The sequence below is a fragment of the Microchirus variegatus genome (assembly GCF_963457635.1).
Source record: "Microchirus variegatus genome assembly, chromosome: 9".
In the NCBI taxonomy this organism is placed as follows: Eukaryota; Metazoa; Chordata; class Actinopteri; order Pleuronectiformes; family Soleidae; genus Microchirus; species Microchirus variegatus.
Genome location: NC_139810.1, coordinates 29,264,591 through 29,286,657, shown reverse-complemented (window position 1 = coordinate 29,286,657; position 22,067 = coordinate 29,264,591). Strand labels below are relative to the sequence as shown.

General features: G+C 35.8%; 2 protein-coding genes across 2 annotated transcripts; both read left to right on the top strand.

Moving 5' to 3' along the window:
- The first annotated feature begins 3,138 nt into the window (after positions 1-3,138).
- LOC310931897 (glucose-induced degradation protein 8-B homolog) lies at positions 3,139-7,635 on the top strand. Its single transcript, XM_083895139.1, has 5 exons — positions 3,139-3,287; positions 3,628-3,755; positions 4,805-5,001; positions 5,386-5,583; positions 6,166-7,635. Exons 2-5 carry the CDS (start codon positions 3,635-3,637, stop codon positions 6,337-6,339), a joined length of 690 nt encoding a protein of 229 aa, XP_083751265.1. The 5' UTR covers positions 3,139-3,287; positions 3,628-3,634; the 3' UTR covers positions 6,340-7,635.
- Positions 7,636-8,281: 646 nt separating this feature from the next.
- Positions 8,282-16,436, top strand: LOC310932269 (voltage-gated purine nucleotide uniporter SLC17A9-like; the record flags this gene model as incomplete). Its single annotated transcript, XM_083895562.1, has 13 exons — positions 8,282-8,406; positions 8,937-9,134; positions 9,230-9,369; positions 10,871-10,970; positions 11,233-11,357; positions 12,220-12,310; positions 12,404-12,500; positions 12,962-13,049; positions 13,143-13,177; positions 13,604-13,725; positions 15,655-15,710; positions 16,114-16,143; positions 16,288-16,436. The coding sequence occupies 13 exons, from the start codon at positions 8,282-8,284 to the stop codon at positions 16,434-16,436; spliced, it is 1,356 nt and encodes a 451-aa protein (XP_083751688.1).
- Positions 16,437-22,067: the final 5,631 nt, after the last annotated feature.

The following is a 22,067-nucleotide window of genomic DNA, read 5'->3' as shown; positions in this document are numbered from 1 at the left end:
CTGCTGTGAAACGAACGAACGAATGAACGAACGACTCCGGTGGCGGCGGGTTGTAATCTTTGCAGTGAGAGTATAGCGTGACTATGAGCGCATCCCCGCACGTACCCGTAACCCTGTCTCTGCCTCTTCCACTACACATACACAACCATGGACAGCTGCAGCAGCGCACTGACTCCGCCCCCTCAACCCAACCCCCACGGCGACCCAACGTGCGCGTGCACAAACGGACCGAAATGATGATGATGATGATGAGAGAGGATGCTGAAGAAGATCCATGAAGAATTCACCATTTAAATCACATAAAATAATATCCAGTTTGTCTTCATTTAAAAGACCTGTGTTTTTTATTATTATTTTGTATTCATTCATTCATTCATTCATTCATTTAATTTTCAAGAAAGACATATAATTTTTGAAATTGTTTTTTAAAAATTCAGATTGTAAGAAATTACAGACTCTTGTGCTCACTCCCCTTCAAGGAACTATGGTGGCCTTTGACTCCTCCCCTTTCCAAAGCATGTCAGGGAACTACAGTGGATTTGACTCCTCCCCTTTCCTAAGCATGTCAGGGAACTACAGTGGCCTTTGACTCCTCCCCTTTCCCAAGCACTTCAGGGAACTATGGTGGCCTTTGACTCCTCCCCTTTCCCAAGCATGTCAGGGAACTACAGTGGATTTGACTCCTCCCCTTTCCCAAGCACTTCAGGGAACTATGGTGGCCTTTGACACCTCCCCTTTCCCAAGCATGTCAGGGAACTACAGTGGATTTGACTCCTCCCCTTTCCCAAGCACTTCAGGGAACTATGGTGGCCTTTGACTCCTCCCCTTTCACAAGCACATCAGGGAACTATGGTGGCCTTTGACTCCTCCCCTTTCCCAAGCATGTCAGGGATCTACAGTGATGTTGACTCCTCCCCTTTCCCCTGCACACCAGGGAACTACAGTGGCCTTTGTTTGACTCCACCCCTTTCCAAAACACTTCAGGACTGTTTGCAAACCAGGAAGAATGTCCCTCTGCTTCAAAATGAGCGCTCTGCCTGATTTGTCCATTCTGGCTTCGGTAGAAACGACGATGACGAAGATGGAGGCTTTCATAAAGCAAAGCCCTTGCCATGGTGCAGCCCATGACCAAGAGGAAAAGGATTGGAATAGAAACTAAGGTTAACAAGCAGCAAGCTTCAAGCAATAATATCCAAAAATATTTGTGGACAAAACAAGACATTTGAGAATATCATCATTTTATGGCATTTCATACAGACCATGACCATGTATTTGGAATGTAAAGGGACATTCATTCATTCATTCATTCATTCATTCATTCATTCATTCGTCTTCTGCTCTGTCCTCCACATAAGGGTCAGTGGTGCTAGTCCCAGCTGACATAGGGCAAAAGGCAGTGTACACCATGGACAGGTCGCCGGTCTCACCTTTATTTATTTATTGACTTTGATCTGTGATGAGGGGCTTTGAACTGCATCAAATTTGCATACAGGTAACATTTAATATGAATAAATATGTTGAAACATAATATGAAATGTAAAACATGATATAATGTCATTTAGAACCATCGGTGACAACATTATTTTCTTAATGACTACGAGTGGAAGATGTATGACAGTCAATGTGAGCATGCATTGTATGTATTTAAGCAAATGTTGAAATTGACAGAACAGTAAACAATGAACAGAGACAATGACAGAACAATATAAACAGAGCAAAATAAAAGGATACATATGTATACAAATAAAATAGTTTAAACACAAATAAGCCAATAAAAGCAAGCCAGAGGTTACAGTGGGACATAAAGTAATCAAACAAAATATGTAGTTATAAAAAAGAAATAACAGAAATGCAGGAATTACATTAAAATATTAAAATAAGAAAATATATCAACTGTTTTCAAAGCTTTTCTGATTGTTGGATTTGGATATGGTTTAGATGTAATGTTCAATTATCTTTTTTTTTAACAAGAAATATAGCTTATTGAAACGTCTTTATTTGTTCAACATCATTAACACAAATAATACACCAAACAAACAACCAAATAAACAAATATAAAATGCCAGGGGTTATAGACAAAACATACATATGAAATAAGAATCATTGTAAGGATACATTCAATTTGGATCACACATCTAATGTTTTCACAGCTTTTCTAGCTGTAGATACTGTTTTAATGTGGGATTTCACCACATTTTGAAAGGTGCAAAAAAGAGGGTTTCATTTTTAACAGCTTACATTTATGAATGTAAAACCTGCCCAGCAATATGATAAGATTAGAAAGGGGAAAATGTGTTTTCTAATGATCTCCTATAGCAGTGGTCTGCAACCTTTAGAATGAAAAGAGCCATTTTTGTCGTCTCTCCATCCAAATAAAATTCATTTGGAGCCGCAAAAACCCCACAAAATGACAATAATAACGCGTATAAAGGTTTATATACAGATAAACTATATACAATAGTAATAGTCTCTTTCATTTATGACATTTAAGAACTACAACATGTTCAGTTTATACCCAACCTCTAGACCCCGTAGACCTGGTTCTTCCATTGTTTCATTGTTTGTGGCAAATTAATGAAATTCAAATGAACCCACTTTGAAATAAATGAAGCAAATATTTGGACTGTACGTCGTTCGTGCTCGAGAAAAATGTTACGTGGATCCAAAGATGGACAGGACGCATTCAAACGTGTACTGAATATTGCATTTTACGTCGACGTTGGATGTGACGCACAAGATATCGAAATACTTTTATTTGTCGCCTCGATATCTAAAGCTACAAAGGAGCCACTGCAGAGTGACTGAAGAGCCACATGTGGCTCCAGCTTGCAGACCCCTGTACCTATAGCCTGTAAAACCAAAGAATACTGTATGTTGTTTAAAGAAATGACAAAAGCATCATAAATATGATCAAAATGACAACTGTCTGTTCACAAGTGTAGAATAAATGTAGAGAAAGTGTCAAACACATCAACGTTCTTACAGAATCTGACTAAAACATGACAGAGCTTCACTCAACTGTTCCTCGGCAACCGTGACGTCACTTTATCCACCAATCACAGAGCTCGCAGGTCAGACGCTCCTATCGCGAGGTTATCACGTTAGCTTAGCTATTTAGCTAGCCGCGCGAGTATCCTCCTGACCGTGTCGGCGCCGTTTAACGGTGTGTGTGTTTTTTATTTTTTATTTTTCCTAAAGCACCGAGGAGGAGACCGCGCGTTTGTGTTCGCTCACCGTCTTCTCACGTAGAACAGAGAGGATAAATCACCGGAGCTCGTGTTTGAACGGTGAGTTGAGTTGAACGAACACTGTCCGCTAACTAGACAGGAGGAGGAAACGGGTTTGTTTTGGACGCGGCGGAGACTCTCGATGTTTATTAGTTTGGCGACGCTAACGAGCGGTCAAACGCGGTTTTCGGTGTAAAAAAACACCGCGTCTGTCGCTGTGGTGTTTGTAATTGTTGTCTCTGAGGGACGTGTGTCCCACGTTTTACTCCGGTTTGTGTCACCGGTCTGTGCCCGACTGCTGCAGCGTCTCTCTCGGTGCAGGTACACGCTGTGGCCGAGCTGTGTCAGCCTTGCGCACCTTTTGCGCCATTACTAATAATGGAGTCGTTGCTTTTTTCAGCATTCCAATGATGAGTTATGCTGAAAAGCCAGATGACATCACGAAAGAAGAGTGGATGGACAAACTGAACAACGTTCACATTCAGAGGGCGGACATGAATCGCCTCATTATGAATTACCTGGTGACAGGTGAGGCTGCTGCTGCCCGCTGAATATTTAATATTTAATGTTGTAAATATCAAGCTCATACTGTATATGCTGGCAACGTAATTTCTATTTTTACCCTTTTATTGTCTTATATTGTTATTTTTCTATATTGTACATTCTCAAATGTGAAAATACATGTTCATTATTTGTTGCTTTAATCTTTACTATCTTTGCTGCTGTGACACTGTTCATTTCCTTGTTGCAGGATTAGTAAAGGACTATCTTATCTTATCAAAGGTTTTCATTTACTATAAAGCTGAAGTGATCGATAAGAAAATCTGCAGCACAGCTACCTATCTATCATCATTATTATTATTATTATGCATTTATTAAGTTTTGTTCTTAGAATGATCAAGGTTTTTTAAATAATGTGATTAGTTTCAGGTCTCTTTGCTCAAATATTAACTTGAGAACTTCATCATTTCTAAGTTTGGAAAACGGCAATCACATTTTTCAATATTTACTGACGTTTTATGGACCAAATAACTAATCAACACATGAATTGATGATGATGATGATTATTATTATTATTATTATGGAAATAATTGTTAGTTGCAGTCTTCAAGTATACTTCAAAGACACTGCCAAGTGTACTCAAACGTAATGCTGTTGTCCAAAAGTGTACCTGAAAAAGTTATGTATTTGATATACTTTATATACATGTATTTAAATAATGCAGATTGAAGAGACAACTATTATTTTTATGTACCAAACATGCAGCATTTTATTATTGTTTCACATTTCCGATTTTGAATTGAAATGCATTTCAAGTTGGAACTGGGAACAGCGTCACCTTCGAGTTGACGTCATAAACATGGATGTAAATGTATCGCAGACTAACTATTATTAGCCATTATTAGTAATACCATTTGATAAAGACACTACATGGTATTTTACACACTCAGATAATGGAGCAACATGTCCATGGACTTGATGCTCCAGTCCTGAGTTGATCTCAAATTAATGAACGAGTAAATGCAACTTTATTTTTGTCTATCCTTTCCTCCTTTGCTCCACGTCTGTGTCTCCAGAGGGTTTTAAAGAGGCAGCGGAGAAGTTTCGGATGGAGTCTGGCATCGAGCCGAGTGTGGACCTGGACTCTCTGGACGAAAGGATAAAGATCAGAGAGATGATCCTGAAGGGACAGATACAGGAAGCTATTGCACTCATCAACAGCCTTCACCCAGAGCTACTTGACACCAATCGATACTTGTATTTTCATCTGCAGGTATATTTGCAAAGCATTGCAATGAATAGTTGTGATTATAGTATACCTTCTATAGAAATACCTTCTCTCATTTATTACTTTTGCCGTTTTGAGTATTCAGGTATTTTTCGACCTGGGCCTATGTTTATAAATGTGGGTTTGTACGTGAATACACATTGCCCTGTCTCAAATATTGGTAGGGACAATCTAGCTTACACCAAATATTGGTGGACACGGGCGGACCAATTATGAAACTTTTAGTAACTACTATTCTCTTTCACGCCCAGGTCGAAAAATCCCGGAATTCCTCTTTAAGTCGGACTGCTATTTTCTGTGTTCTTTCTCATCTTCCTTGGTTCAATATGTGACGCTATATTTGTATTGTGTCCTTAATTCACATTGCAGCAGCAGCATTTGATTGAGTTGATCAGGCTCAGGGAGACGGAGTCGGCACTGGAGTTTGCCCAGACACAACTGGCTGAGCAGGGGGAGGAGAGTCGAGAGTGTCTGACAGAGATGGAGAGGACACTGGCTCTTCTGGCCTTTGACAACCCAGAGGAGTCGCCCTTTGGAGATCTTCTCAACATGATGCAGCGGCAAAAGGTCAGGATGACTCGATATTATCACTCCATTTCAGTATTTCACTTTAATTATTGGGGTCGCTGAACAAATTTGGAATGGGGAAAGTGATTTTAGGGCGTTTCACTAATCTAGTTTGGTTAATGTGTCCAAATTACAGAAATGGATCAACATCAGGGCATTTAGCCTGTCATGTGTAAAGAAATATATACATTATAAATATTTATTAATGATGAGTCCATGATTGCAACTTTAGAGCCTCTACGTAAAACCTACATATTCATTTTGCAACAATATATGGCAGAAATAAATCCCTTTTGAGGCTGAATACACTTTTGGCAATTTTTGGAAAATTATCCAGAATTGTCTGAGATTAGTCTATTTTTTCTCACTCTGCAATCCATTTGAAAGTGGACCCCTGCTTTTTGGGTGGCATTGGCTCAATCGGTGTCACAAAACTTTAAATGACTGTGTTGACTGTCTGAACTGTGCCAAAATACAATGTTGTGAAACCTGGAACCAGCCTAATGATTTATTGCAGAGGTGCATGAGTGTGTCTGTAAAAAAGCAGGCGAAAAAAAAAAATAAAATAATCTTCATGCGCAGGTTTGGAGTGAGGTGAACCAAGCTGTGTTGGACTATGAAAACAGGGAGTCAACACCCAAATTGGCGAAGCTCTTGAAGTTGCTGCTGTGGGCACAGAATGAGCTGGACCAGAAGAAGGTGAAATATCCCAAAATGACTGACCTCAGCACGGGCACCATCGAGGACCCCAAGTGAACGCAACGGAGAACAACCACCACCTTCCACGTCTCTTTAATTTATAATCAGTCAGTGACTGTGTGACAGCCAGGTAACATATGTACAGACAAAAGTCTACGTTGTTTTTTTGTTTCGTTTCATTCATAATTTAACTCATTGTGTAAAACTGTAAGATGCTGTATTTGCAAAGTGACAGAAATGATGTAGTTTAAAAACTGACCATGGATTTTTAGATCGATCTCGGAGACGACGAAATTCAAGTTGCTGTTTTAAATCTTGTCTTTCTGAAGCTGTATCGGAAGTATTATTTATTGCGACCTCTAATCCCCACCAAGTACTTTATCAGAGAGAGAAGTGATGGTACAAATGAACACTGTTGACGCTGTGATCTGTGAGGAGCCGGAAAATTAAAGGTCAACTGTAATAGCGCTCACTTTCAGACGATGGATAATGAAGGTATGTTTAGGTTTGGGAGGACACATTAGTTTTGACACAAAATGTGAATATTTTTCAATTAAATAGAATAATACTCTAAATAATGTAATATAATTAATTTAATTTATATGATAGCTCACTATTTAATTTCATGTGATGATTGGCAGTGTGCTATAATATCATCTTGGAGCTTGAGCTTACCTTTACAGTATGTTTATGGGGTGTGAGCAGCTTTGAACAAATATCATTTTAAATGTTTGTTGAAGGAAGTGTCTGACGGTGACTGGCAGGTTGAAATAAGAGATGGTTTTCTTGCTAAGTTCAATGCCCTGGGCCTTTTTGAAGTGAGAGCATGTGCTGCCCCAGCATGTTCCAGGAGATTGAGCCTGTTGAGACATACTGTCGGAGCAGAGGTTGAGTTTTAAAATGAGCTAGTCTCAATGATAGGGTAGGATTTACAGGCTGCTCGTTCTAATCCAGAAATGCTAAGGAATGACGGCCAGTTATGACTGTTGGTATAGCTATAAAATGCAGTATTCCCTGACTTTTTTTTTCTGATGATCATCAAAAGCTTGAAATTCAGAATCTGATCTGACCAGTCATAGAAGCTACGATACATTTTGCCACTTTTAAACGTTTCGCTTTATGTGCATGTAAGTGTAACTTTTTTTTTAAATGAGAAAAGGCACTTGTGCTTGTGTTATTTTGTTTGGTTTACTTTTATAAAAACAAGAAAACAACAACAAAAAAACAACAACTTTGCTGCTAGCTTTCCATCCTTATCTTCTATTTCAGGTTGAATTGTCTTTATAGATATTGGACTTGACAAACACAGAGACCCAGAGAAATCACACCCCTTTTATTATTCAACATTTTTAAGATCAGATTTGCAATTATTTAAATAAACAAAACTTTTGTGAACCATAAACGGCCTGTTTTTTTTTTTATATGAGTGTAAGCATTTTTATCAATGTTTTTGTGGTTGTATATTAACGGTTTCTCCAGAAATGATCTTAATATAAACATTAGGGTCACATTTTCTGTATGTACATTTTACAGTATGCCAGTCCACCGCAGGGCCACATATAGAGACAAACAACCATTCTGTAACACCTACGGTCAATTAAGTGTGACCAATTTACCTAATCCCCATATTGCATGTTTTTGGCCCTTGTTCCAACTGGGGCTCAAACCCAGCTCTTCTTGCTGCAAAGGCTTTAATGTCTAACCACTTCACCAACAGTGTGGCCCTGATGCAGTCTACCATGTAATCATTTCTTTACGTATGATCTCAACCTGCATGTAGTGATATGTGATATGAGACCTATATCCACGCTACTGCCGCTGTCTGGAGGGAATGAAACTGAACCAATCACAGGTCCACTGTAAAGTCAAATCACATTCAGGCACTGTCGAGAGGTTTGTTCCAACAAGTTTTACTTGTTTGGCTGCCTGAGGTTAAGAGTCGCGTCTGCAGCAAGAACTCTCAGTGCAGCACTGCGATCGCGCCACTAACACCCTCTGAATGGCTGTTAAGCACATGCCAGAAAGCGGCTGGACCAACGTCAACGGCTCTTTACTGAAGCACAAGATCTACACGGACACACTATGCAAAGAAGAGGAGACAAGGAATCGCAACCTGTGGCCGAGGTGAGAATTCAGCTTATAACACCGTGTCATTCTTTATCTGCTCTTCATGCAGGTTTGTCAACTCATTCAAGATCCGCATCTGTTTGAATGTCGTTGATTAATAGCAGAAGTGAAAGAATGAAATGCCTGTTACTGCTTCTCAAAAGTGAACACTGCAGTTTGTTGAGTCTCTGAATACATCAGTTTACTGTTCTCACACTTTGTATACCATGTACCTCAGGAGGGTGGATTTATTTATTTCCAATAAGACAAGTTGCTCTCTCATCATCCTCCTCCTCTTCCTCACAAACTTGACACACTGGTATAGTGACATTAGATTAAAATGGCATGAGAGATAATCTGACTAATTCTTTTTCAGCTCCACTATTGTCCTACACAGTTTAAGAACGATTGGTGTGAGTCATGATTACTGAAAACTGTATAAAACTGTAATGCAATAACTGTGTTTAAACATAGATAGATGTCTCTCAACCAAACAATATAGTTTGTATTAATGTCTAACATAAACCTCCTCTCCTTCCTCCTTTTAGACCTATCGCTCAGAAATGGACCTTCATGCTGTTTGTGGGCACCTGCCTCCTCTACTGTGCCAGGATGGCCATGCCAATCTGTGCCGTCACCATGTCAGCCACTTTTCAATGGACTAAAATCGATTCTGGTCTGGTCCTGGGTGGATTCTACTGGGGCTACTGTTTCACACAGATCCTGGGGGGCTACGCTAGTGACAAGTGAGTAACAATAAATGACAGATGACAACGTCACACATAAGAGAAGGACTTTTACGCCTGAGTTTTTTTTTCACGAGTGATTGTTGTGATGTCAGATTGGGAGGAGAATGGGTTCTGTTCATCTCCACAACCTTGTGGGCCATCACCACATGTGCGACGCCTCTTCTCGCCGAGCTTGGTACTCACACTTTCAGCCTCATGCTTATGGCCAGAGTCCTAATGGGGGTATTACAAGGTGAGTACTGCTCCAGTTACAGTGTGGCCCTCAAAGGTCCAGAGAGTAATAATTAGTGACGTCCAATGATGAGACTGCAACGTGCCACAAATAGAGGACAAAACACACCAGAGAACTGTTGTAGCCTTTGCATACCAGAAAGAATCTCTCTCTTTCTAATGGAGCTTTTCCACTATACAGTTCTCGCTCAGCTCCGTTTGGCTCGGCTTGCTTTTATGATAGTACCTGGTACCTGCTGCTTTTTTAGTACCTGCTCTGACAAACGTACAACGAGCTGAGCCGATAATAATATGTGATGCTGAGTCATGAGTGCGACGTACGACAGGAATCAAATCGAACAATGTCGAACTGTGGATCAGTTAAGTCGACCTGAGCCTCAAAATGTCTGCATGGACTTCTTTTTTTTTGCTTATTTTAACCATAAAAGTGATTTTGCTCATTTTTACAGAATAACTTTCTTAACTTTTCTATTGCATGTTAAAATAGTGTATTAGCAATACACTATTAGTTGTATGAAGTTGTACACAAACACCAGATTTTAGGTGTTAAATTTGAAATTTGAAAAGGACAAAATATTTAAAGTAACATTGTTTGAATTTTTGTCAGAATGTCAATAAACAGGTCCCTGAAAAATAGAAACTATGCGCAGGTGTTTTTCCTGATTTTCCGGCTTCCTGCAACTAAATGTTTCCAATAGCACAAACCGTTGCATAATTACAATAATGCAAAGGGTTGTCTGATACGCTTGGTTTTAAAGGGTTAAAAAGACATAAAAATTCTGAAAACATGAATTAATCTACAATATTTAGCAAGAAAATGTCTAAAATCTTAATATTATATATATATACATATATATATATGTATATATATTTTGTATTTTAGTTTATTGTCGCATACAAAAAAACCTAACGAGTTATGACGACGTGACTGATACCAAACCGTGTAGAGTCGAGCCGTGCTGAGCCAAATAGTGCTTGGAAATGTGCCATTAAAATGATCTTCCAAGTGTAGAAGATTAAAGAGTATTGTGAATATTTTTAGAGCCTTTCTGGAATCTTTCTAGAGTTTTATATGGCGGCCTCTGTAAGACCCTTGTCTTCAGTACCTAAAGGTTTTTTGTAAACCTATGAAAATGATCAACGAAGTTATCATACCCTGATACATGTTCTTGTCAGTCTATATTAAAGGAGAAGTATTCCGAGTCTTCATATACGAGACGTAGATGGGTAAAATAATACCATGCTTTTATGTTGGTTAGCATAGCTTAGCGTAGAGACTGCAAAGGGCCATTGAACAGAGCCTGGCTACCTGTTTCATGCTAAGCTAAACAACTGCTGGCTCAATATCACTTCATTTCCACCGTACAGACATGGCAAAAACAATTAGTAAAGTAGAAAATGGTTTGGAAAACTATAAATGCATCATTTATACATTTGCTTGTGGATTTTGTTTGAACTTGTCATGGTCGTATATAATGTCAGTGTCTCATAATGTCTCACAGGTGTGTTCTTTCCATCTTTGGCTAGCATTTGCTCGCAGCGAGTAGTGGAAGGAGAGCGAGGCTTTTTAATGAGCACCATGCACAGCGGGTGTTACCTTGGGTATCACACACACACACACACACATGCATGTAAACACACACACTTTTGCACAGCACGTTCATAGTGATGTAACAAATATAAGAACGCACACAAATTCTTGTCTATTTGTGAGGACGCTCCTAAATGCCCTCCAAATTCCGAATTCTTTGATTCCAAATTTCTCATCACATTCATAGATATTCATACTTATTGTCACAGGTCACTTTTTAGGACACTATATTGACTTGCATTCATTCTTTGTGTTCCATTGATGCTCTCTCAGGACGCTGGTGGCCGGGGGGATGGGCACCATGATGCTGAACTTGTACAGCTGGAAAAGCATGTTCCACTGTATTGGATTCATGTCCATACTGTGGGCGTTCCTCGTCTGGCAGTGTTTTTTAAGAGGTACAGTAAACTACACAGTCTGTCATGTATCCCCTGAATCCCTTAAGACAGTCATGCTCCTCTGTGGGTAAATACTTAAGTGAGGTTAGTGAAGTTAAAGGTGCCATATGTAAGAATGTGGACAAAAACAGTTACTACATACAAATTCAAAATACCGAGGTCTTTTAGGTTTTGTTTTCTGACGTAACTGTCAACCCGTGGTTGCTCGGCAGCTGAGACTCTACTGACTGCAATGATTGGTAGATGGCGGTAGGTGGCGCCACATGCCAAAACATTGATTTCAAAACATAAACATGATTTGCAGTCTGCAAAATATATTTTTTAATGCAAATATTTTGTCTGTACTGTTGTTGTTGGTGAGTTCAGTTTGTTATATGAACATTATTCCTGAGTCTCTGTGACATATTAGGAGGATTTTATGGCTTTATTACATAATGCACCTTTAACCTTTTCATCTCTTAAAACGTCTCTGCAACCATAAGGTGGATTTTTGTGAAATTGAGGTTGATTTTGTTGCAACAAGTTTTACTTACTTTTACACGCTGATGAATTTATTGTAGTTGTAATGTCTCTTTAAGTCTGTGTGTAAACCTGATTTACTTTACAGCATTTTCTACACACCTGTACTGTTTGCACGACTGATTTTTATAGTCTGTAAATTGTAAATTAGTGTACAAAAACAACTTAACATTGTCAAATCAACTTCGGAATGAGGAAGTAAATTAAATAATACTGTATTACTATAAAAAAAGGGGTCAGAAATCAGCTTCATTAAAGGCTCTGCCTTTATTATGTACACATTTGATATGAATGAACACAATCTCCTATAATCTACAACAAATATCTGTAATCTGTGGCTCAGGTGATGTCATGCCCACGCAGCTGGAGACGAGTTCTCACTCAGAGTGGACGTGGTCGCGTTTGCTGAGTCTGTTTAAGAAGCCGCCTGTCTGGTACAGCTCTTAATATTTCATGAAGAAATAATCCGCTATTTAGCAAAACATGACAATGTTGTGAATTCATCTTTATCATCGTGTGTCTCTCAGGGCCATGGTCATTACTCACATGAGCATTAGCTGCAGCTCCAACACATTACTGTCATGGTTGCCAACGTACTTCAAAGAATCATTCCCACATGCCACGGTATTTATTTCTGTTTTTTGTTTACCTGGAAGTTTGAATTAAAGGCGCCATATGTAAGAATGTGGCCAAAAACGGTTACTACATTCAAATTCAAAATACCGAGGTCTTTTAGGTTTTGTTTTCCGACGTAACTGGCAACCCGTGGTTGCTCAGCAGCTGAGACTCTACTGATTGGTAGACGGCGGTAGGTGGCGCCACATGCCAAAACATGATTTCAAAACATAAACATGATTTGCAGTCTGCAAAATATAATTTTTAAAGCAAATATTTTGTCTGTACTGTTGTTGTTGGTGAGTTCAGTTTGTTATATGAACATTATTCCTGAGTCTCTGTGACATATTAGGAGGATTTTATGATTTATTACATAATTCACCTTTAAGACAAACAGCCTTTTAAGTTTCAACATTTAATCCCATTTGAAATCTGGTTTCTTTAATTCCACCCACGATCCACACTTGCAGGGCTGGACGTACAATTTGATTCCGTGGCTTGTCGCAATCCCGTCAGCGTTCAGTGGAGGATACGTTGCAGATTTTCTCGTCAAACAAGGTAATAAATAAGTGTCTTGATGTTTGTAATGATATGCGTTCACTCTTCTGCCCTTCAGGGAAAAAATTTCACATCTTGTGCTTGTTTCTGCAGGATATAGTATATCAACGATGAGAAAGATAATGCAGGTGAGTTCGGATGAAAATGACTGTTGTTTATGTTCTTTCCGGGAGGTTAAACAGGAGTTTAGTGGAGTGACTCGAGTGAATGTTGCGTGGTGGAATGTTTGGCTCTGACTCTCAAACATGTGACTACAAGCCTTTAAATGTCAACCCAGGGCTTTGGGAGACGTACATGCATTATGAATCCCCTTTATTACATTTAAAGCTACTGTATGTGAGGAAATCCTCTATCTAATCTAATCTACTACGTAAACATTATTATTCTGATTATGGTTATTATTCTGACCAGGCAAGTTTAGACATGGAATGAGAAACTGAGTTTGAAGTGAGTTTTTTGTTTGTTGTTGAAATAGTAACAGGTTGTTCCTGCCCTTTGTTATGAATGTGCAGTCGTGTGACCACATTGTTTATGATCTGCATTTCTCTCCTCAGTTTTTTGCCATGGGAGCATCCAGTCTGTTTATTATGCTCCTGTGTGAAGGAACGTTTACCTCATTCACGTCTGCGCTGGCTTTTCTTACTATTGCAGTGGGTTTAAGCACCTTCACCAGCTGGTATGTTTGTTCAAGAAAAAGATTTTGGTCTTTGCGTGAGAACTGTTATCAATCAGACTTAATCACACTTTTTCATATAAACTAGTGTTCAAAAGTTTGGGGTCACCTATACAATTTTTTTTCGTGAAATAATGATTTTTATTCAAAATAATAATTTTACCCTTTCGTCAAAGAACCAGCAAAACTGTTTTCAGCTGTGCTAACATCATTACACAAGGGTTTTCTAATCATCAATAGTCTTCTAATGTGATTAGCAAACACAATGTACCATTAGAACAGTGGAAATGGGCCTCTATACACCTATGTACATATTACATTAAAAACCAGACGTTTGCAGCTAGAATAGTCTTTTACCACATTAACAATGTATAGAGTGTATTTATGATTCATTTAATGTTATATTCATTGAACACAGAAGTGCTTTTCCTTCAAAAATAAGGAAATTTCTAAGTGACCCCAAATTTACTGTAACCCTGAATCTTGATGGGTAACATTCTCAGAGTTGTGCGAGACACGCGGGCGACATAATAACAGACACAGCAGGACAGGCATCGTATGGAATTAGATTTGTGTCAATATTTTCAAACAACACTTTTTAAGAAGCAAAAAAATACACTTGTTCTTTTTTGCGCTGGACTCGTTCCCCTTCAACATCTGCCATAATAATTGTAAGCATCTAACGTTTATAATCTGACATTACTTTGTCGTATGGGGAACGAGCGCAAAGAACAAACGAGAAAGCGCAAAGAACAAGTGTATTTACAATATAATATATATATATGTAGATAGAATATGCAATGCACATAACTATTATATTTAATAATCATCATTTTGTAATTATGTGCAACTGAAAAAGGGCAACATCAATTGATAAACATACAAAATACATATATATCCGTATATATATATATATATATATATATATATATATATATGTGTATAACCAAGGTTATCTACCAAGACATAAAGCAGCAGAAAAAGAGATAGAACTGAGAAAACACATTAAAAAAAAGAAAACTCTGACCAAACATACTGATGACTGAACAGAAATCATTCTAAATATGACAGGAAAGATAAATAAATAACAATAATAGAGTTAATACACAAAGCAAATAGGTGAATAGACACGTGGCTTAAAATAAGCTCAAAGAAAAAGTGTAAAAGTTTAAAATATAATGCATTTTTTTTTGATCCAATTGTATTAAAAATAAATTAAATTAGTTAATAAGTGGACTTAAGGTGGTGGAAATACAAAGTAAAAGGTTTTAATAAAAGACAAACAAACAACTAAAACTCATTAGAGGCCGCGTGGTTTGCTTTTAAAAAAAAAAAATACAAATTATCATCTAAACATCAAATAAACATCCAAACATAAGATAGAGATCTTTAAAGAGACTTTTCAAGATTAGTTTCGATCACAAAATACAGACAGAAGCTGATTGAAATTAAAACTGACTGTTGACTCACTTTACCCATTTAACATTCATCCAATATTTAGTTTTTTGTAATTTATATTTTATGTACATGTTTCATGTTCAAAATATTTTTTAAAAAATCAATCAAAAATGATGAAAACCAACAAATCTTAAATCACCTGACGTTCACTGTATAAAAGAGGAAGCGATAAGAGATGAAATCTTTTAATATTTGAAAAATATCAGAAACTTTTTGTGCGTCTCTCGGTCGTCGTGGCAGCTGCATTTGTAAGGTCACACAATACAAAAGACATAAATAACAAAGCGTTGCAATTAACCACACAATAATTAAAAAATAGAAATACTGATTATTATTGTTGATACCAAAATGGGAAGTGGAAAAAAGGAATTGTTGACATAAATAAATGTTGACAGAATAAAGCAGAGTTATTCCTGTTGATTATAATGTAGTTTCCTGTTTATGTGACGATGTTTCGTTCACTGTATGTTTTAGTGGTGTCTCTGTGAATGTACACGACCTCGCACCATCGTGTGCCGGCGCCCTCTACGGTGAGTTTCATGAACCTACAGTATTTAACACAAAACCACAGCTGCCCTAAATGAACAGCATTATTATATAATATTTGTTTATGATTCTCTAATGGTTAATACACAAGTATATAGAAGCTCTTTAATATAAATTACATTTTTAATGCTAAAGTATGATGATTATTGTTATCCATGAATTTTCAAATTCTCTGTTTTACAAAAAAAACTGAAAAAAAACAAAAATATATATATATATATATATATTGTATATATAGTAATGAATTACATTTACTCATGTTACTGTAAGTGAGTAGGTTTTTTTGGTACTTTTTAAAAAAAATTGGTAATTTTACTTTTACTTTCGTAATTTTTTTTATTTTTTATCCTTTTGTGATTGATTGAATTCATATTTCTTTCTCTACAGGTTTTATGAACATGCTGGGCGCTTTCACAGGTATGCATTCTGTAAAAGTATTCTGATTGTGATTGTGATATGTGTAAAAGTTGTAACTATAGTGTATAAAATGCCTCTGCTTGTATGTTGTCATACAGCAGCACTCATGTCAGACGCCTGTTCTCTTTTTGATGTGTTGCTCAGGTCTGGTGGTGGTGGCTTTGTCAGGATACCTGATCGAGGTCACTCAGTCGTGGGCCTCAGTTTTCACCCTCATCAGTTTGATAAATGTCACGGGTCTTGGGATCTTCCTCGTATTTGGAGACGCTCAACGCGTTGATCTGGAATTTTAACGTCTGGTTGCAGCGATTAGAGCTTTTTTGTTTATCTCTGGAGTTTTGTTTGCTATTTATTTATTTTTTGTGAACTTTGAGCAAACACTTTTGCTGCTGCACAAAGAGTGAAAGGAAACTGATTTCCACTCCTGAAAATGAAGGAACTTGGATAGAACTGCCACAGTAGTTCTGTTGTGTTTACTGTAAGTCAGTCTGGAAAACAGTCTGCTGCATAGAAACTGATTTATACAAATGGACTGTATGAATATTTAATGCATGTAGAGCGTTTGGTTAACATAATAAAATGTTTACATGTAAAATGTGAGTCTGAGAGCCCAGCAGTTCATTACCAAATGTACAACACATGCTGTGTGTGTGTGTATATATATATATATATATATATATATATATATATATATATATATATATATGTGTGTGTATTACTATCATGGTAAAAATACACATTTATAAATATATCATTTTATTCATTTATCAAATAAATAGAAAAGGTATGTGTATAAATATATGGAAAAACGCAACAGGAGAGATTGTAGCACATTAATTGAGTTCAAACAGATTTTTAACAACATATTCAGACAGATGTGGAAAAGATGAACTGATGAACTGGAGTAAGATGTGTGACCTTTTGACTTGTGGGTTTTGTTCAGACCATTTGTTTTGTAATTGTTTTTTATGTCTTTTTATGTTATTTGTCATGTTATTTTGCATCAATTTACTGTGTTCAAGTAAATAAATAAATCAACCAAGAGTTCACAGAGGTTAAATACCTGAATTTTTCCACCAGTTTGTCAGAAATGAAGACAACTTTTGAATGAGAAGTGAAACATCTTCAATCTGCTGATGGAACAAAATCATCTCACAGCTATTTTATAAACCTTATTTTTGTTTTATTATCAGTTTTGTAGTCATGTGAAATGGAAGCTTCGTGTCAGCCCAGTGGCCGATCATCCAAAATTTGACAAAAACGTCATTTTGGATTCTATTTCGTCCAAAATCTGACCATTTCAAAAAAATGGTCAGATTTTGGACGAAATAGTGTAGTATGACATTGAGGTGAACGACATAGTATAGTATGACGTTTTGGTCACATTTTAGAGTAGGAACTAGTCTGAAAAAAAAAAAATAATAATAATTTTTTAGTCCAAAATTTGACAAAAACGTCATACTATACTATGTCGTTTGTTGTGAAAAAAAACATCGTCACGTCTTCCAAAATCGGATAAAAATTTTTTTAGCCTAAAACGTGACCAAATCGTCATACTATGTCGTCGACCTTTCTACACTATTTTGTCCAAAATCTGACAATTTTTTTGAAAAAAAATATTTGGTCCAAAATTGGACCAAAAATGTCATATTACACTATTTCGTCCAAAATCTGACGAAATAGAAATGGTACAGAATTTGACAAAAACGTCATACTATACTATGTCGTCCAAAATCAGAATTTTTTTGGGAATTTTTTTTTAGCCCAAAATGTGACCAAAGCGTCATACTATACTATGTCGTCGAGGTCAATGTCATACTACACTATTTCGTCCAAAATCTGACAATTTTTTTGAAAAAAAAACTTTTAGCCCAAAATGTGACCAAAACGTCATACAATACTATGTCGTCGACCTCAATGTCATACTACACTATTTCGTCCAAAATCTGACAATTTTTTTGAAAAAAAAATGTTGGTCCAAAATTTGACAAAAATGACATACTATACTATATCGTCCAAAATCTGAATTTTTTTTAAAAATAGTTTTTATTAGCCCAAAATGTGACCAAAACGTCATACTATACTATGTAGTCGACCTCAATGTCATACTACACTATTTCGTCCAAAATCTGACCATTTTTTTGAAAAAATAATTTTGGTCCAAATTTGACAAAAACGACATACTATACTATGTCGTCCAAAATCAGAATTTTTTTTAAATTGTTTTTATTAGCCCAAAATGTGACCAAAACGTCATACTATACTATGTTGTCAACCTCAATGTCATACTACACTATTTTGTCCAAAATCTGAAATTTTTCTTGAAAAAAAAATGTTGGTCCAAAATTTGACAAAAACGACATACTATACTATGTCTTCCAAAATCTGAAAACAATGTTGAAGTTTTTTTTTAGCCCAAAATGTCATATTATACTATGTTGTCGACCTCAATGTCATATTACACTATGTCGTCCAAAATCTGAAATTTTTTTGAAATTGTTTTTATTAGCCCAAAATGTGACCAAAACGTCATACTATACTATGTAGTCGACCTCAATGTCATATTACACTATGTCGTCCAAAATCTGAAATTTTTCTTAAATCGTTTTTATTAACCCAAAATGTAACCAAAACGTCATACTATACTATGTAGTCGACCTCAATGTCATACTACACTATTTCGTCCAAAATCTGACAATTTTTTTGAAAAAAAAATGTTGGTCCAAAAATTGACCAAAACGACATACTATACTATGTCGTCCAAAATCTGAATTTTTTTTAAAATAGTTTTTATTAGCCCAAAATGTGACCAAAACGTCATACTATACTATGTCGTCGACCTCAATGTCATACTACACTATTTCATCCAAAATCTGACCATTTTTTTGAAAAAAGATAATTTTGGTCCAAATTTGACAAAAACGACATACTATACTATGTCGTCCAAAATCAGAATTTATTTTAAAAATTGTTTTTATTAGCCCAAAATGTGACCAAAACGTCATACTATACTATGTTGTCAACCTCAATGTCATACTACACTATTTCGTTCAAAATCTGAATTTTTTTTTGAAAAAGAAAATGTTGGTCCAAAATTTGACAAAAACGACATACTATACTATGTCTTCCAAAATCTAAAAACAATGTTGAAGTTTTTTTTTAGCCCAAAATGTCATCTTATACTATGTTGTCGACCTCAATGTCATACTACACTATTTCGTCCAAAATCTGACCATTTTTTTGAAAAAAAAATGTTGGTCCAAAATTTGACAAAAACGACATACTATACTATGTCGTCCAAAATCTGAATTTTTTTTAAAATCGTTTTTATTAGCCCAAAATGTGACCAAAACGTCATACTATACTATGTAGTCGACCTCAATGTCATACTTCACTATTTCGTCCAAAATCTGACAATTTCTTTGAAAAAAAAATGTTGGTCCAAAATTTGACAAAAACGACATACTATACTATGTCATCCAAAATCTGAAATTTTTTTGAAATTGTTTTTATTAGCCCAAAATGTGACCAAAACGTCATACTATACTATGTAGTCGACCTCAATGTCATATTACACTATGTCGTCCAAAATCTGAAATTTTTCTTAAATCGTTTTTATTAGCCCGAATGTGACCAAAACGTCATACTATACTATGTAGTCGACCTCAATGTCATATTACACTATGTCGTCCAAAATCTGAAATTTTTCTTAAATCGTTTTTATTAGCCCAAAATGTGACCAAAACGTCATACTATACTATGTAGTCGACCTCAATGTCATATTACACTATGTCGTCCAAAATCTGAAATTTTTCTTAAACCGTTTTTATTAGCCCGAATGTGACCAAAACGTCATACTATACTATGTAGTCGACCTCAATGTCATACTACACTATTTCGTCCAAAATCTGACAATTTTTTTGAAAAAAAAATGTTGATCCAAATTTGACAAAAACGACATACTATACTATGTCGTCCAAAATCTGAATTTTTTTAAAAATTGTTTTTATTAGCCAAAATGTGACCAAAACGTCATACTATACTATGTAGTCGACCTCAATGTCATACTTCACTATTTCGTCCAAAATCTGACAATTTCTTTGAAAAAAAAATGTTGGTCCAAAATTTGACAAAAACGACATACTATACTATGTCGTCCAAAATCTGAATTTTTTTTAAAATCGTTTTTATTAGCCCAAAATGTGACCAAAACGTCATACTATACTATGTAGTCGACCTCAATGTCATACTTCACTATTTCGTCCAAAATCTGACAATTTCTTTGAAAAAAAAATGTTGGTCCAAAATTTGACAAAAACGACATACTATACTATGTCATCCAAAATCTGAAATTTTTTTGAAATTGTTTTTATTAGCCCAAAATGTGACCAAAACGTCATACTATACTATGTAGTCGACCTCAATGTCATATTACACTATGTCGTCCAAAATCTGAAATTTTTCTTAAATCGTTTTTATTAGCCCAAAATGTGACCAAAACGTCATACTATACTATGTAGTCGACCTCAATGTCATATTACACTATGTCGTCCAAAATCTGAAATTTTTCTTAAATCGTTTTTATTAGCCCGAATGTGACCAAAACGTCATACTATACTATGTAGTCGACCTCAATGTCATACTACACTATTTCGTCCAAAATCTGACGATTTTTTTGAAAAAAAAATGTTGATCCAAATTTGACAAAAACGACATACTATACTATGTCGTCCAAAATCTGAATTTTTTTAAAAATCGTTTTTATTAGCCCAAAATGTGACCAAAACGTCATACTATACTATGTAGTCGACCTCAATGTCATACTACACTATTTCGTCCAAAATCTGACCATTTTTTTGAAAAAAAAATGTTGGTCCAAAATGTGACCAAAACGTCATACTATACTATGTAGTCGACCTCAATGTCATACTACACTATTTCGTCCAAAATCTGACAATTTTTTTGAAAAAAAAAATGTTGATCCAAATTTGACAAAAACGACATACTATACTATGTCGTCCAAAATCTGAATTTTTTTAAAAATTGTTATTATTAGCCAAAATGTGACCAAAACGTCATACTATACTATGTTGTCAACCTCAATGTCATACACTATTTCGTCCAAAATCTGAATTTTTTTTTGAAAAAAAAATGTTGGTCCAAAATTTGACAAAAACGACATACTATACTATGTCGTCCAAAATCAGAATTTTTTTTAAAATTGTTTTTATTAGCCCAAAATGTGACCAAAACGTCATACTATACTATGTAGTCGACCTCAATGTCATACTACACTATTTCGTCCAAAATCTGACAATTTTTTTGAAAAAAAAAGTGTTGGTCCAAAATTTGACAAAAACGACATACTATATATACTATGTCGTTCAAAATCTGAAAAAAATTTTTAATCGTTTTTATTAGCCCAAAATGTGACCAAAACCTCATACTATACTATGTAGTCGACCTCAATGTCATACTACACTATTTCATCCAAAATCTGACCATTTTTTTGAAAAAAAGAATTTTGGTCCAAATTTGACAAAAACGACATACTATAATATGTCGTTCAAAATCTGAAAAAAAAATTTAATCGTTTTTATTAGCCCAAAATGTGACCAAAACCTCATACTATACTATGTAGTCGACCTCAATGTCATATAACACTATGTCGTCCAAAATCTGAATTTTTTTTAAAATTGTTTTTATTAGCCCAAAATGTGACCAAAACGTCATACTATACTATGTCGTCAACCTCAATGTTATACTACACTATTTCATCCAAAATCTAACCATTTTTTTGAAAAAAATAATTTTGGTCCAAATTTGACAAAAACGACATACTATACTATGTCGTTCAAAATCTGAAAAAAAAAATGTAATCGTTTTTATTAGCCCAAAATGTGACCAAAACGTCATACTATACT

Coding starts and splice junctions, on each gene's coding strand:
- LOC310931897 (XM_083895139.1), top strand. CDS start 3,635: ATGATGAGTTATGCTGAAAAGCCAGATGACATCACGAAAGAAGAGTGG. Junction 3,756..4,804: donor TATGAATTACCTGGTGACAG/GTGAGGCTGCTG, acceptor CTGTGTCTCCAG/AGGGTTTTAAAGAGGCAGCG. Junction 5,002..5,385: donor ACTTGTATTTTCATCTGCAG/GTATATTTGCAA, acceptor TTCACATTGCAG/CAGCAGCATTTGATTGAGTT.